Raw genomic sequence first — 17336 nt, 5'->3', positions numbered from 1 at the left:
GTCCCCTCAAACACGATCCCCTTGACAATTACTTCCTTTGAGTCACTGTTCAATTCCCATTATCTGGATAAAGGTCTAATGTTCATGGAATATTGCATGTTATTGTGTGTTGACTGACAACAATTTGCTTATACTGTACGTTGGAAATGGGAGCAGGAACTAGGACAGTGTCTGGATGATGAGGATTGGGCTGATATCTGAAAGGCCGCAGCCAGGGGTTGATCTGCACAGTTATTAAGGAGAATGCCTAGAAATGATTATTCCATCGGTACCTAACTCTGATCCGATTGCATGCCATTGATAGTTCCCACTCGTCTGCGTGTTTCAGAGGATGGGGCAAAGACGTGTCCTTCTCCCACGTTAGGTGGGTCTGTCCACGGCTTCTACCTTTTATGGAGGCAAATGTTCTAATTTATAAACAGTATACTGGGCACCTCTCCCATCCCAAACCCTTGGGTCGCTCTGTTGGGAAGGCCTGCGCCTGATCTCTCCAAATATTCCTTTCAATTGGTATCTCACATGCTCTGTGCCACTAGGTATGGTATAGCGGCCTTCTGGAAGAAACAATCTATCTCAGACCAAAATATTATTAAAACGCAGGATCTGGCATGTGTTGGTTATGAAACACACAACAGTGTTCTTTCAAGAGAAATGTTATACGTTCACCCTGGTTTGAAAGAGATACATAGTTTGTCTCTGAGGGTCATCAGGGTGGGGGTACTGCCCTTTTTTATATATTCCCTCTGTAAGGGCACAACTGTGGTTTTTATTGACCATAAATATATTTTTGTGACATACTTCACCATGGCAATTTGCGCTTCTGTTTTGTTTTATAGATAACATCCGAGGCGGTGGAGATTCTTTTTGAAGCTGCATCTTCCTTGCAGTTTTTTGGTTTTTATACAGTATACGCTATACTTTTTTATAAATTTATTTTGACATTTTTTCTTTCTCATTTTTAATATATATGTATCTTTCCGTTTGTATTCTTTCATTCCCCCTTTCTCCTCCCCCCTACCCCTCCCCCTTATCACTTCTCCTTTCTAAGTAACCTAGCACTCGAAGACTATATGTGGACTTTATTAGCACTTTATGCTTTAGGATTTTATACATTGTGTTTGGTAGGTTACTACACGCACTGGATTGCTCTTAGATACACTTCATTGTACAGTATAGAGCTTAGTTAATTTGTATTATAATTTAATTCACTCTTGTTTACACTAGACTTACAGTACACTAATTGTTTATCACTTGAGCTGAAATTTGATTAGAAGCATATTTCATACAGTATATGCACCAATAGAGCGCTCAATTTTCACAACCCCTTTTTCATATACACACAAGCTGAGCAAATACAAAAACAGCTCTGAAATCAGGTAAACATATTGGGTAATAGTAACAAATACATTGTATATACAAATTCCTATCCAAAACAGCCATTTATATTTCAAATGTCACAAATTTCCTTCAAATAGAAGTTCTTTGATGAGATCTGGATGAAGCGAAGGGTTTGTACAGGTTCTTTCCAGCAATCTGTACTCAGGGCAGGAATTCCCTAGTTTCTCTTGCAAGCTGCTGCATGAACTATTGACTTTTTTTGTCTGCACTTTAACCGCCCAGAATTGTATGCGAGCATCGCATTGAATAACATAGCACCATGGCTGGCCAGACCTGCCTCATACTTCTTTTTGCTTTACCTGTCGTTCTTCTTCAACAAGACGAAAAGGGTAAGAAAAGTGTCAATCTAATTTCCAGCAGTGGTATGTGTGTCTATGTAGTTTTTTGTGTGTTTGTGGCGGAGCTGGAGTATTAAGCGAATGGGTAAAACAGGCTGTCTCAAATTTACACTCACAAATGTTGCTATATTACTGTCGGGCTGCTTTTTGTTTCAGAAATTGCTTATTCACACAAGGTTAAATTGCTTTCAAAGTGCATTTGATTTAGGATTCATGTGACCAGTGCAGGGTGGCTTATTACAGGTACCATTAAGAACATTTAGACATTAAAAAGAAGTTTCATTTTCTGACACCATATATGGAAACATACATTTTTACCAGGCAATAGCTGATCACAATCGCAATCAAAAAATGAATGTTATTATAAGCAAATGAAGCCGGCGTTTATCAAAATGTTACCATAGATTTGCTCCAGTGTAAATCATTTTGATCTTATTGTTTCATTGTGGGTAATATAGCCAGAGATTGCCTAAAGCTTTGTGTTCTTTTTAAGTTACTTGAACTCATGGTCCAGTTCACATTTCACAGCAATTAACATCCCAAATCAGTGATAAGGTTATGCGCTCTTTCTGCCCCATGAGTAGCATTAATATAATGCATTGGTTCTGTTTCTTACTAAGAAGATCATTCTAATACAGAAAACGTGGTGAACACACGGTAACAAGCTCCACTGAATTGCCATAATCTACCGATCATTACAAACCTGCATGTGGCTTTTTGCTATGTGCTGTCTCCAGTCTTTAACCCCTTTCTGCCTGAGGACTTGCCATACATGGATATGCACGCTCACTTTGCGCCCTCACTTTGCACACTCACTTTCTTTTGGATGTCTGACTTTCCGACACAAGAAGACTGTGTGTGTTTTCCAAATGAAGGTAATTTAGCTGAGGGTTAGAGGTGTGCTAAATTTTCGCTGACGCCTGCAATGTACAGTAGGAGAAATTTACCAGTATTTATTTTTTTACCAAAGAAACTATTTTGCCAATTTTTTTCGCCTAACATTAAACGTCAATTTGCAGGTCACGTGACCCAAAACTCGGGTGACCAGTTATATACTGTGATTTTCTCAAAATTCAAGGAAAAAGTACTGAAAAGACAAGCACACTTGAAGTCACTGGCACATCTTTGCATAGGAGCTATAAGCTATTCTTGGGAGGGAGGTTAATGGTAGACTATCGGCATCTGGGGAGTCGTGTGTTTTATGCGTACGAGATTGAACATGAGAACACTAATAATTCCCCGCTTTGATTTGCAGTGTTTTTAAAGCCTGAGAACGCGCACAACGTTTTGTGGCGGATCAAGCGCGCAAACTCACCGTTTGAAGAATTCAAGAAAGGAAACCTAGAAAGGGAATGTGTTGAGGAACGCTGCTCGTACGAAGAAGCTCGGGAGGTCTTTGAGAATGAAGACGATACTGTAAGAAAGGATAAACGTAACAAGTAATACAGGTTTTTTTTAGCATTTCGTCAGTTGTAAGAGAACTGTGAACCGATTTTCTTAAAAAAAACCTACAGAGGTAGCCAACATTATTTCACATATGGTCATGCGAAAAGGCTCTAAATTGTGCAATTTGGCAACTCATGGTCGCATTATATTGAATTGCAAACGGTTCGATAATGCGTTAAAATTCGCACCAGCGGAAATCGGTTCTCGTGCAATAACATTGGCTGCAACTGTAGCTTATGTACCATGTAAATTCATCTTACAACAGATCAAAATGTTTCTGGTATGTTTGGTCAGATTTACCCCTTCATTGCGAAAGGGGCCTGCTACACGACTGTGACTCCGTGTGAGTATCTCGGGAATCTGAATACACTTTGTTGGCGTTGTCCTCTAAGTTTGGTCAATTGTAGTCAGCTGGGACGTACAGACCCAGTAATTTTGTTGAACTGTGTCTATATCCGAGTGTATGTATGAAGCAGTGTGTCTACGCTGTAGCATGTGCGTCTCAATAAATGCGCATTTTCTTTGTGTAATTTGTGCTATATATATGAAGAGTATTGATACTGTTGTACAATGTGGCACATTGCCCTGACGATTCATATTGTTGCACTATAATTGTGAGAAAAACACTTTCCTTCTCCACTTTTTTCCATTCAATATGTGCATCATACAATCTACACACTGACAAGTAATTAGCTAAGTTGCCGATCGATCCGTTCTCCTGTTATCAATCGGCGAAGATTCGGCTCAGGGGTTACCTAAATGGCTGTGAGTGCAGCAGAAAAGGACCCAAGATGCAAAGTTCTGTGGGGAAGATTATGTGCCCAGGCAGTCACTAGGTACAATTGGTTCACTGCTATAAAGAGGGCAGGCCTCAAAAAGCAGTCCTGGAGCTTGTTTCGGAAGAGGAAAGGGATGTGACTTTGTAAATGGTTGCTACAGAAACACAAAATACTGTTTACATTATGATACATTAAAAATATCTTTAATTTTTTTTTTTTAAATGCTACAAGTATTTTCTTATAGTACAGTACATAACTGATTTATTAAAAAAAAAACACATAGTATATTGCTGGAACTGCAGCTTTAAGGTGACGGAGGAAAACAACACCTTACCCAAAAGTAACTCAATCCACACATTTCTTCATAGATACCATTTGCCTACCTGTGCCAATGTGCAAATGTATCTCATTACTAAGCTCCTCCACTTCCTCAATAATTCCCTACTATTGTTACGGACCACGCAGACATACAGAAGAATTATACATAGATACTGCCTGTCGCTGATATATTGCAGCATGATTTGCACACAACAAACACTTTGTGATTGTAGCCCTGTGTAGTTTTGGGGTTACATGCCTTTCTCCTCCTGTGCAATAATCCCTGATAAGGGCAGGTTGCCAGGAGTAATCATGGGGTTTGCCCTCACACGCCTGTGTTGTGTAGTATCTGGTGAAGGTAGTGTCATCAGGCTCTGTGTCCAATTACAGTGACACAGGGGTGGTGCCTATTGGAGCTATTTAGTGCATAACACTTCCTGTATTTAGTAGTGTGCCTCACCACCTATGAGTGAGGTGAGTCTGTCAAGCAAACTGTCAGGGCTCTGGCAGGATTTGTGGCCCTCCCTCAGGGGAGTGGTGTGGAAGACTATTCCTCTTACTCCATCAGGGAGTAAGGGAAGAGCTAGACCTGCTTTCAGTGCCCTTGCCTGGGAGTGTACGGTCAGGGACTTCCTTTGGGTTGGCAACCTATAATGAGCGGCTGAAGACCAGGCTGCAATGATGGGCAGTCTGCCATTGTCTGACAAAATAAAGTATGCTGTTGCCAAAGAACCCTTCTTGTCTGAGAGTGGAGTCATTCAGGGAGAAGACGCACATAGAGGTTCTCTTTCAGAGACTCTTCCCTACTATGCTGGGGTCTGGAAGAGATGGAGGCGCTGTACCATGAGTGAGTATAACTCAGCACTACCTCATAAGCCAGTCCTGATGCCATCCCCCACACCATCGCGGAAGACTCAGGGATTCTGTAAGCCAGCAGGTGCACCACACTACACTTCATGTAACAGGGGTCAGTGTCCACAGAAGGGGGTCAATATGAGATGGGCCCGGGCAAACACTGTTACATTTGGAGGCGCTGCTGAGATCAACAGGACAGGCTTTCAGCTAGGCGAACTGATATAGAGACATGTATGCTTCCAGGAAAGTGCTGCGGAGAGGAGGGAGCCTAGGGGTAGTCAGGGGTAGGATGTCTACTCGCAAAGCACACCCTAGATGCCCCTGTATGGTGTGAGATAGATCTGGAGACAGGGCTATTGCTGTGTGGTCACCTTGAGGCGGGTAGTCATTTGATGCCTAAGGTGTTAGCCTGTTAACATGGTCAGGAACTTCTGGTAGGGTCAGCGTTATGTGTAACCGACGATAGGTGACGGGTTAAGTACAGTAGGGCAGATCCTAAGTACTTCTGGCCAGTAACCAGACTATACACCGCAGAGCACTTACACTGGACTGATACCGTGTGCAGCATACACAAGAGAGAGTTTAGCCTAGCCTGAGGTAGTGCATTACAACTGAGGCATATACACTTGAGATACATATAGATGTGCACGCTGTCATACTTTGTTGCATCAGCATGGCGGCTGCCCAGCTGAGAAGTACCATGTGTGCAGTAAGAAAGGAAATGAAAATGGCGGCTATGTGTGATGGTGGTCCCATGCAGTGCGGAGAGCCCAAAATGGCAGTTCACGTTAGAAATGAGAAGCGCAAGTGCTGTGTGGACAGCGGAGGAATTGTGTGTGGAGACGCCAATAATGAGTAGGCTGTGGAATGGAGTGAAAGCCATGGCTGCGCCCTTTTTGTCCCGTCTGAATTCCCTGGGTGCATCAAAGGAGGAGATCAGTGAGGATATTGTGATTGTGTATGAGATGGCAAATTAAGTACCTGATTGCCAGTCGGTGATTACTACGCAAGTCAAAGCTACTGTGAGTATGGATTGCAGAGTGATCCAAAATGGCGGCTCCCGCCAACCTGGGAGACCGCGTGGGCTGTGGGCATAGAAGAAATTTGCAGGGACTTGGCCGGGAAGTGGCGCGAAAGCCGTGGCCACTTCCCCCTGTACTGTGCTAGGCTCAGAGCCGATTCTGAGTCCTGACGTGCAGCTGAGTGACCCTCCTCCAAACTCCAGAGGGAGGGGTCACTGCCCGAGCCAATCAGAGCAAACTACATTGAGTGAAGGAGGAACCGGATGTGAACTTCCTCTCCTTCAGTTGCGCAAAGCTGGCGAGCAAGAGAGACTGTTGTGTTGTGTGTCTCCCTTACCAAGCGCATCTATTGACAATAGTATGGCGGACTTTAACATTCACCCCTACCAACTTCCAGGAGGCTTCCTGGTAGTGAAGACGGGTGGACGAGAAGTTCTCCGGTGTCTATGCATGCAGTGTAGACTACCGGGAGGCGAAGCCATTACGACGGCGAGATGCCCACAATGCGGAATCCACTGCTTGTGGGCCGTGGAGCCATTTGTACCGGGGCACACAGAGGCGGGAGGAGCTACAGCCATGCTGACGGCTGTAGAACCGCCAAAGATTAAAGAAGAGAAGGCTGATCCCGGAGAGTGGGGATTGCTATTAATGGTGGCACCTGAGAAGGATGGTGTGGAGGCCTGCAACCGCAGCGAGAACTTGGAACCTCGCTGTCAGTCACCTGCGGAGGTACCCTTACCTTCATCCCCATCATCATCATCGGACGACGAGAATGGAAGTGGTGCATCGGTGGTGATGCGCCTACCAGCGGACCACTACAGCGGTGCTGCGGAAGAAGAAGAGCGGCTTACCAGTGACCTGGGCCTGCTGCACATTGACATTCCTCGGCAGCAAGCGCTGGTGCGGCCGGAACTGCGGACGAGTCCCACGGCTGTGGCGACTCCCGGTGCGGCGGAGGGACATCCGGAGACGGGACCGGAGGAAGAGGAATCCATTGTAAGCCAGCGGAGTGGTTAGGAACCTCATTACTCCCCACAGGCTCCAATGGAGGCGGCCGTAGGGAAGGCCCCGACCAAGGCCCAAGCGAGAAGCGTCGCTGGACATCCGGTGCCTGACGTAGAGGTAGAAGACAAAGTTCAGGGATGGGACGACCCCACCCAAGATGGCGCCACCTCGCGAGAGGATGATGACGTCACTTCTGGTATCTCCAGCAGAACCGACCGGAAGTGTCCAACAGCAGCATCCAACAGCACTAGTCTGTCCAGGGCACAGATGGACAGATACATGCAGACTCTGCTGGGCCACGGGAAGAATACAGTGGGTGAGTCGGCCAAACCCAAAGCGATGACTGGTCGTGGCATCGCTAAATTACTACTTCATTTGCCGAAAAGTAAGGACACTTCCCCATTCCCATTGCCCAGTACCAAGGCCAATGCCCCTGCCTCTGTCATGCCTCCTGCGGGGTCACGTTCTAGCCAGGGTGGGGCAGTGGAGTCCCAAGATACATCGGAGGAACTGCCTGTGTCCACCAGAGATTGGGGGGACTATGTTACCTCAGATGAGGGATCGGGGAGGGAGGTGATGCCCTATGTAAAACCGCCCAAAGTGAATCCCACCATTTATACCCACATAGTTTGAGGGAGGCCAAAGCATTATGGGGCCTCTACCCATTCTAGTGCTACGTCTGGGGTCTCGTCCGGTGGGGACACAGAAGGGCATGAGACCGCTCTGGTTGTGAGAAATCAATTACGGGAGCATAGTACCAAGTGGTGGCTGGTATATGAAGGCTATTCAGGTTTCCAGGACCGCACTAGATGTATCCTCATGCGGGGAGAAGTGGTTGATCATTGGTGGGATGTGGGGGTGTACTCGGCTGAGGAAGCCCAAGAGGAGCTCGTGAGAAGGTGGGATGAGATCCAAAAAGGGATAGTCATGCCAAAAGGGTCCTCTATACTATATGACATCATTGCACCTGTAGAGCCTTTGTCCTGGGTACTTCCAGGTAAAGCAGGGAACAAGAAGTTGGTCAGGATAAGCAGGGTCGAGAGAGCTATAGTAGCTAGATACAAGCAATCACATGGGTTTGAGTATGTATCGGAACACATATGTATGTATGTATCGGAACACCGGTATGTTCCGGAACACATAATGCAGGAGATTGATGATAATCGGTTAAGGGAGGCGGTAGAGGATTACTTAAGGTCAAAATCCAGTCACTCTGCTTACCGCACAGAACAGAGGGTGTACTATTTGATGCGCATTTGGAGTGTAGTCCGGAACACTTATAAGCATAAGCGGGAGTACCGACCAGAGAGCGGGCCGCCCAGATCTTATTTTATCACTATTGTAGATCACAACGGGCGAGAGGTGAAGAAACCTGATCCCAGGCACTATTATTAAAGTTAGATTCTCCATTGGGAGTAATCCTAGGATGTGGGATGAGGCTCTGTATACCGTAATGCACTTATGATGTATTATGTATTTGTAATTGTATTTTTGTATTGATGTATAACTGTTGTATTGTTATGTTTTGCAGGTTGTTCATTTGAAGGAAGGCCCAGAAAATTTAGGACCAAGTGGGGACCATTGGATCCACCAGAGGGAGGGTGTAGCCCTGTGTAGTTTTGGGGTTACATGCCTTTCTCCTCCTGTGTAATAATCCCTGTTAAGGGCAGGTTTGCCAGGAGTAATCATGGGGTTTGCCCTCACACTCCTGTGTTGTGCAGTATCTGGTGAAGGTAGTGTCATCAGGCTCTGTGTCCAATTACAGTGACACAGGGTGGTGCCTATTGGAGCTATTTAGTGCACAACACTTCCTGTATTTAGTAGTGTGCCTCACCACCTATGAGTGAGGTGATTCTGTCAAGCAAACTGTCAGGGCTCTGGTACTGTTTGTGGCCCTCCCTCAGGGGAGTGGTGTGGAAGACTATTTATCTTACTCCATCAGGGAGTAAGGGAAGAGCTAGACCTGCTTTCAGTACCCTTGCCTGGGAGTGTACGGTCAGAGACTTCCTTTGGGTTGGCAACCTATAATGAGCGGCTGAAGACCAGGCTGCAATGATGGGCAGTCTGCCATTGTCTGACGAAATAAAGTATGCTGTTGCCAAAGAACCCTTCTTGCCTGAGAGTGGAGTCATTCAGGGAGAAGACTCACATAGAGGTTCTCTTTCAGAGACTCCTCCCTACTTCGCTCGGGGTCTGGAAGAGATGGAGGCGCTGTACCATGAGTGAGTGTAACTCAGCCCTACATCATAAGCCAGTCCTGATGCTATCCCACACCATCGCGGGAGACTCAGGGATTCTGTAAGCCAGCAGGTGCACCACACTACACTTCATGTAACAGGGGTCAGTGTCCACAGAAGGGGGTCAATATGAGATGGGCCCGGGCAAATACCGTTACATGATAATATTTAGGGCACAGTAAATGGACCCCATCATTGCAGCTATCATCTGTAGACATTTTCAACAGTTAAGTATTAAGCAGGAATGGAAAGTGACGCAAAGACACCAAACGTGAAACAAATACAAACTGGCACCTTAATAAAGTCCAATAAATGCACTTAAAAGATAATTTAAAAAACCTTATATTAGAAGTCCAATCTGGAACATCTGGGTCCACTTGAATAGTCCATGGAGATGTTTCCTTAGAACATGTGGAATCAAAAACAAGACACAAACATAGTGTACTGTATACTGCTACATAAATAACATAACAGCAAACAACTGAGACAAGACTAACACACCAACAAACCATAAACAATCAAAACACTGCTGGAATGATCAATTAAGCTAATTTATTATAAAAAGACAATGTCAGTCTAAAAACTAAGATGTGTCACGCTGCTGATCCGGTTTAACAAAAATCAGAATCCTACTCACAACAGTTAGGAGTTTAAAAGGCACATCCAAACATTGGCAGGTGACTCCTAGTGGCTCCTCCGCAGCAGGTTAAGGCCAGGTCCATAGTGCCTTCGCCTGTGCTGAGGCGCGCGCGGCCATGATGTCACTCGCTTGAAGCGGGTGCGTTTTTTGGCCATGGTACGCGCGCCATCCGTGGGCGTGTCTAGGGGCGCGCCAGGGACGTCACGGAGCTGTCTCGCTTTCATTGTGCGAACCGCTCACGCAAACTGTCTGTTGTGCTGAGAAATCAGTTTAACTGATTGCTCACGCAACGCTCACTACCCGTGCTTCTGCGGGGACGCGCCCGCACGCCGCATGTATGCGGTCATTGCCTTAAGGCAGGGGCCGCAAACTTTTTTCCCTGCGCCCCCCTGCCGGCGGTCCCCTCACTCCCGCGCCCCCCCCCTAGCCCCCACTTACCTGTGCTCTGGCGTCACAATGTCACGTTGCCATAGCAACGTGACATCACATGACCTTGCGGCATCATTTTGACGCCGCATTGCCATGGCGACGTAGGAAGGAAGCCGCCGGAGCCTAGGTAAGTAAGGTTTATAGAGGCCCTGCAGCTCCCCCGGCACTTAATTTAAGTGCCTTCGGGAAGCCCCCCCGCCGGCAGTCTCACGCATCCCCAGTTTGCGCACCGCTGCCTAAAGGCAGTCTGTTCGTTCAGCGTACGGATGCCTCCGCTCGATCTGCGGTACCATGCCCCCAGCCTAATGTATGTGTAGGCGATCCGGTGCGGTCTGTGTGCTCCGTGTACCGAGCTCAGGTGCAGGAGCAGACATCAGGGGAGAAATCCATTCAGAGCTGCTAGGAATATATCCTAAACCATTTATATATCTCCCCAAGAGAGTCTTTTGTTTTTTGCATAGTATACATGCACATTAAGTTACCACCAATATATGAGTGACTTATAGGTGGTTAAATATATTATTAAATGCTCCTATCTATAGCCACTATATATGCCATCAGTGTATTATACAGGTAATTATTTATAAGTTTAGATACACTGATATAGTGTATTGTTCCATTATTGTTGTACTGCTATGCGTGTTTTTATGTTGTATTTATGTTTTTATGTTGTGCTTATGATATGACTAGCTGATATACCCGGCGTTGCCCGGGCGTGGAAGGGCAGGGGGCATGGAGTGGAAGGGCGGGGGGGCAAAGGGCAGGGAGGGGGGGGGGCAAAGGGCTGGGAGGGGGGGGCAAAGGGCAGGGAGGGGGGGCAAAGGGCAGGGAGGGGGGGGCAAAGGGCAGGGAGGGGGGGCAAAGGACAGGGAGGGGGGGCAAAGGGCAGGGAGGGGGGCAAAGGGCAGGGAGGGGGGGGCAAAGGGCAGGGAGGGGGGGCAAAGGGCAGGGAGGGGGGGGCAAAGGGCAGGGAGGGGGGGCAAAGGGCAGGGGAGGGAGGGCAGGGGGGCAAGGGGAGGGAGGGCAGGGGGGCAAAGGGCAGGGGGAAGGAGGGCAGGGGGGGCAAAGGGCAGGGGGCAAAGGGCAGGGTGAGTCTTGGACGCGTAAAATAATCCATTCCCCTGCGTTTACTCACCTTGCACACAGCCGCGCTCCTGTTCCTACGGGTACCGGCCGCCGTCCTCCTCCACCTCGGGCTCCTCAGCGGAGAGGCTGAGACGCTCCAGGGAGGAGGTACTGTGCCTTTCGCAGGGAGAGGCGGAGACAGCCAGAGGAGCGCCCTGTGTGAGGGGAGAGACGCACAGTGCGTGCTCTGTGTGTGTGTGTGTGGGGGGGGGGGGGGGTGGGTGAGCGAGAGCGCCGGGTGAGGGAGTGGCCTATGTGTGGTGAGAGCCGTGGGGAGGTGAGTCCCCCGCTGTGTCCCCGGTGCTCGCTCCGCTCCCCCACTGACCGTAGCGGCGCTGGGGGGGGGGGGGTGAAAGCGCGGGAAACAGGGAGACACGGGGAGTGGAGGAGGTGCGCGCGGGTCACGATGACTTGGATTTCAGGCTGATGTTCGGGGAGGAAGAGGCGGAGCCTCCGGGACCGGCGGGTAAGAGACCGGGAGATGTGCTGCTAACACTGTGAGCCCCACCCCCGGGTTATACATGCTGCTAATGTATGTAACACCCCCCCCCCTACCGTGTGTGTGTTGTGTGTCCTTTGGCCCGTCACTCCGCCTCAGGCCAATGAGAGGTGTGCGGGGGCGGGCGGGCCAAGGGACCAATGAGATTTCCCCTAGGGACAGAGGCCATGCAGACATCCAGACAGGCATACAGTGCTTTCACAAATATAGTATAAGATTGTTATTGTTTGATTTGAACTTACTGAGATTTGTGTTAGTACTGTCCGATTGGCCAATTCAGAACCGATCACAGCCTTTGAACAAGTAAAAGTTGGACATGTTCTAACGCTCCATATACCCCTGAGGAAGTGACGCAATCACGAAACGAGTAGGGTCAGAGGTCATAGCTGATCAAGAGAGACGCGTCTGCAGCTCTTCAGATACTGTGAGAACAACCTGGCAGCTTTGAATGGATTTCTCCCCTGATGTCTGCTCTTGCACTTGAGCTCGGTACATGTAGCACACAGACCGCACTGGATCGCCTACACAGACGTTACCCTGCTGCGGAGGAGCCACTAGGAGTCACCTGCCAATGTTTGGATGTGCCTTTTTGGACTAATTGTTGCGAGTAGGATTCTGTTTTTTGTTAAACCGGATCAGCAGTGCGACACAACTTAGTTTTTAGACTGACATTGTCTTTTTTATAATAAATTAGCTTAATTGATCTTTCCAGCAGTGTTTTGATTGTTTATGGTTTGTTGGTGTGTTAGTCTTGTCTCAGTTGTTTGTTGTTATGTTATTTATGTAGCAGTATACAGTACACTATGATTGTCCCTTGTTTTTGATTCCACATGTTCTGAGGAAACCTCTCCATGGACTATTCAAGTGGACCCAGATGTTCCAGATTTGGACTTCTATTATACGTTTTTTTTATTACCTTTTAAGTGCATTTATTGGACTTCATTGAGGCGCCGGTTTGTATTTGTTTCATGTCTGTCTCCCTGATCTTGTTCGGTCAGTGTGTTATCAGGCAGCCCTGCTTATATGTATAAGTACTCTTACACTGTTTGATTAGATTTAGTCATTTGTGGTCATCACACATATTGTTTATAACCCCTAGCGCTTCCAGCACTTTTCTTTTTGTTGTATTACAAAGACACCAAAAACAGGGTTTGAGAGCGCATAACCTTCAGTTTCAAAGGGCATCAAAGAGAAATACATCTATTTTTAAATTGAGCACCTTGGATTGCTGAGATTGCAGTCTGCACAGATTAATAGTACAGTCTGCACAGAAAGATGTGTCTTCATGTCTTGTATGGTTCCACCACACATATACAGTAAGTGTGAGATAGAACATTAGTCGACTCAACACAACATGTTACATGCCATGTTTTAGTAAGTATGACAGGGTGACCTTTGTAATCTTGTTATCAATGCAATGTTTAGCATACAGTATTAGTGGTTTGTCATAAAGGATCATATGTATGTTATTTAGGTTACTTTCCCTTATGTGGTGACCTGTCCCTTACACAAGTTATTTGCATTCAATAAGCCTCTGGAACGTGTGCAGGTATCTTTAAGGTGACAACCGTTCTTCCTAAAAGGGACCATCCCCTATAGCTCACATACATACATACAACTTGGATTCTGTCAAAAATATGTATTCAACATTATATTACATGCTTTGCTGTTTTTATGTTCCATGAGAAATGTGATCATCTTCTTTTCAACTATTGAATTGTAATTCTTCATATCACCAATTCATGATTGCTCTCCACTGCTAACTGTTGGGGTAACGATGAAATCATAGTTTTGTTGCAAACAGTAAAACAACAATAAATGAGGGGATGTCACTTCACCTGTGAAATAAGGGTTCCATAAATAGTCACAAAATATATTGAATAATGATCAGAAATCCTCCTCCAAATCCTTCAGTTCAACTGTTAAAACCACTTTCTGACTAAAAAAAAAGACATCAATTACCAACTAACATAAATGTCGGCTCTAGGTGATAAAGAGGCACGTAGCTTCACAAAGTGTACCTGTCAAAAGACTCCAGTTCTCCTGTGTGACACTGTTCCAGTCCTGTGTTTTTTTTTTTTTGTCATTTACTTTTCCATTGGTTGCTATGTTATATTCGTAGAAGATATAAAGAAAGACGATCCTGGATCTCTATCACACATGTGACTTGGAATTGGTTGGGAGATGTGACCATGTAATTGACCACCTAAAAAATAAATGTTACAGTTCTGATGACCTGATGACATCATCATTGCATCACTGTGAAAAGAACAAACAGCAGAACGGAGAGAGAAAGGTAGAGCATGTCCTACTTGGCACAGTGACATCACACAAAAGTCATACGTTAAACGAAGAGGATCAGGTTATTTAAATACTCATATTACTTTCCTTGCTCCATTGAAGCATATCATAAAATCAACGAGGTCCTGTATATAACTGCACCTACCGTATCAGTGGGTAGAGCGTGAGCAATCTAGTGTAGCCAGGTGTTGCAAGTTCCCCAGAGCAATGCACAATGCCTGTACTGCCTGTGGTGAATATGCCCCTTCAGTATACCTGTATATGGCAATTTTATAATGACTAAAATGTATTTTAATTGTCTAATTGTTTTTGCACTTCTTTCAACAGAGAAAATTTTGGAGCAAGTATGTTGGTAAGAAATGTCACTTTTTAAACATAATTACAATTTAATGTTTCAGATGAGTACAAGCAATCTGCTGCATGCAGACTATCTATTGTACTCTAGTTTGGTAGTATTCTAGTCCTATGGGGGTAACTATGCATATTATTTGTATGCATGTTTACATGCTATGAGCCATATAATGCCGAGATCAATATTTCACAGACAATCTTTACCCTACTTAATCATACATTACACTACTACACAAAATATTAAGTTACTCAAAATGTTACTAATTCCACTTCACATAAGCGCTACAGTTACATGATTTGTATAAGTTATTTGCATTTTCTAGAGTTTGTGTCTGTTATTTTTATGTGGTGTGAATAACAAGAAAACATATTAAAAAAAGATAGAGTGTTCCATCTAGACCAGGCCTGCACCACTCCAGTCCTCGAGGGCAGCAAACAGGCCAGGATTTCAGGATATCCCTATTTCAGCACAGCTGGCTCAATTAGTGGCTCAGTCTGACTGAGCCACTATTTGAGCCAGCTATGCTGAAGTAGGGATATCCTGAAAACCTGGCCTGTTTGCGGCCCTCGAGGACTGGAGTTGTGCAGGTCTGATCTAGACATTAAGCACACCTGAGTGCAGGAACTATTTAGACTCGTACGGTACCTTAGAATCGCAGAATTCCAGGCTCTTACCACGCTAGCTGAAGTTTATTTGTCTTTGTAGATGGAGACCAGTGTGAGTCCAATCCTTGTCATTATGGTGGATCTTGTAAAGATGGGATTGGTGAATACACATGTCTTTGCCTGATTGGTTTTGAGGGCAAAAACTGTGAAATAGGTAAGTTATTTAGAATATTCTGACCGAGAGTTTTATGCAATCGCTATCTCATATTGCTTCTCTCCCCTTCTGTGTTTTATACCACCAGACCCATAATTATACAAACTTTGGTAGAACTATACAGCAAAATACATTATTTTGTCCTGGGTTTTCTATGTGGTAACTACTGGAACTCTAGCTCTATAAAATGTAGAAGCACTTGTGGTTTTCCTCAAGTAACCTATCCATGTTAATGGTTTTAGGAGAACATCTCCTTATCTGATTAGTCATTTAAAAAAAAAAACAAATTAGACAATTTGTAAATGTAAGGAAGGTTTTAATAATGTTTATCTAAACATAGTCTTCTTTGTGAAAATAATTCCACAAACATATCTCTTGTAGTGTTGATTTGAAGCCCCTAAAAACCACATTAGTTTTCCAACTCTCCAATGTGTTGTTTATAGTTTGATGGCAAAGCTGCACATCATACTTAAAAATTGACCAGTCATCCTTAAACAGTTTGGTACAACGAGCTTCTCTTAGGCAGTAAAATCTTATGAGTATATGCATGTTTTCCAGTATACTGATTGACATAGTGCAGATATATTTTGTATTTGTTACTATAAAGCCCTAAGGTCGACTTCATCATTAGATCTCTGCACCCATTCTGCATCTCTCTATCATTCATCTTCAGCTCAGTTACATACAGTAGTATTCTGAGACACAGCACTCTAGTTGTCCGGTTCTATTCAGTATTTGAATTTAAATATTATATACGTTTTGTTATTTAGTGATGACATTTTATTGCAGGGCTGCATGAGTAGTTTTACAACAACAAATAGAACAACCTCATTCTTATGCCCTAGGCACATGGGGATAAAAGGACTTGATCAAGGACATTATAAGGTCACAATGGGATGTAAACTGCGCTTATCTGCTTCAAAGTGAATTTACTTTTAGTCCACTGCTTATCATTTTTAGTAATTTTATTCCAATTAAGATGTACAATTTGATTATTTAATATTTTATGCAGTGTTTACCATATTGAAAATTAAGACAGACGTTTAATTTGGGGATAAGATGAGCAAAAAACATAATGCAATTTGTCTTTCGATGGTCCATGTAATGTTTATCTCTTGCAGTTACACCAAAACTCTGCAGCTTAAACAATGGGGACTGTGATCAGTTTTGCAAAGTGTCAGAAAAGAATGTGGCCTGTTCATGTACCACAGGATATGTGCTGGGAGAGGATGGGAAATCCTGCATTCCAACTGGTGAGAAAAACGTGACGTTTAAGCGACGGTTACCTCAAATCTATGTTGGTGATCGTTGGACATTCCTGTTTAGAATGTGGGATGTTACTATTAAAATAACTGTCATGTTCTTTTCAAAAGGATATGGAAATTATTTTAAACATAATATCGCACATTTTGTTTTATAGCATAAATAACTACATTGCTTTAAAAATAAATCTAATTTAAAATGGTATCTAAAGGTCTTTAAACCCATGTCCAAGTGGATTGTGGTCGGCTGCACATGAGTGCACTGCACCTACTTTTTCGTGGCACCTTAGAATCTGCTCCTAGTTATATGGTAAGAAACAGATACATGTTAAACTTGATTTGACCGCTACAAGCATGCAAATGTGCATATGTTAGAAAGATATATATTGTTATTTATGTATTTTAAAGCTAATTTAGAATGGCCATAAAAAATTTGAATCAAGACTTTTAGAAAATAAATGGAAGTTTTGTTGTTTTTATAATTAAACGTTTCTAGTGCTCCATACCACCT

General features: G+C 44.7%; 1 protein-coding gene across 1 annotated transcript in view; it reads left to right on the top strand.

Moving 5' to 3' along the window:
- Nucleotides 1–1410: 1410 nt before the first annotated feature.
- The window catches only part of F10 (coagulation factor X), a 35400-nt gene continuing 19474 nt past the window's right edge, over nt 1411–17336 (top strand). Inside the window, exons 1-5 of the mRNA XM_075590655.1 lie at nt 1411–1727; nt 2992–3152; nt 14720–14744; nt 15450–15563; nt 16685–16816. Coding sequence (XP_075446770.1) covers nt 1658–1727; nt 2992–3152; nt 14720–14744; nt 15450–15563; nt 16685–16816 — 502 coding nt within the window. The 5' untranslated portion in view covers nt 1411–1657. The remainder of the gene's footprint in view (nt 1728–2991; nt 3153–14719; nt 14745–15449; nt 15564–16684; nt 16817–17336) is intronic.

Source organism: Ascaphus truei, chromosome 3, assembly GCF_040206685.1.
Source record: "Ascaphus truei isolate aAscTru1 chromosome 3, aAscTru1.hap1, whole genome shotgun sequence".
Classification (NCBI taxonomy): Eukaryota; Metazoa; Chordata; class Amphibia; order Anura; family Ascaphidae; genus Ascaphus; species Ascaphus truei.
This window is presented reverse-complemented; position numbering and strand designations above follow the sequence as displayed.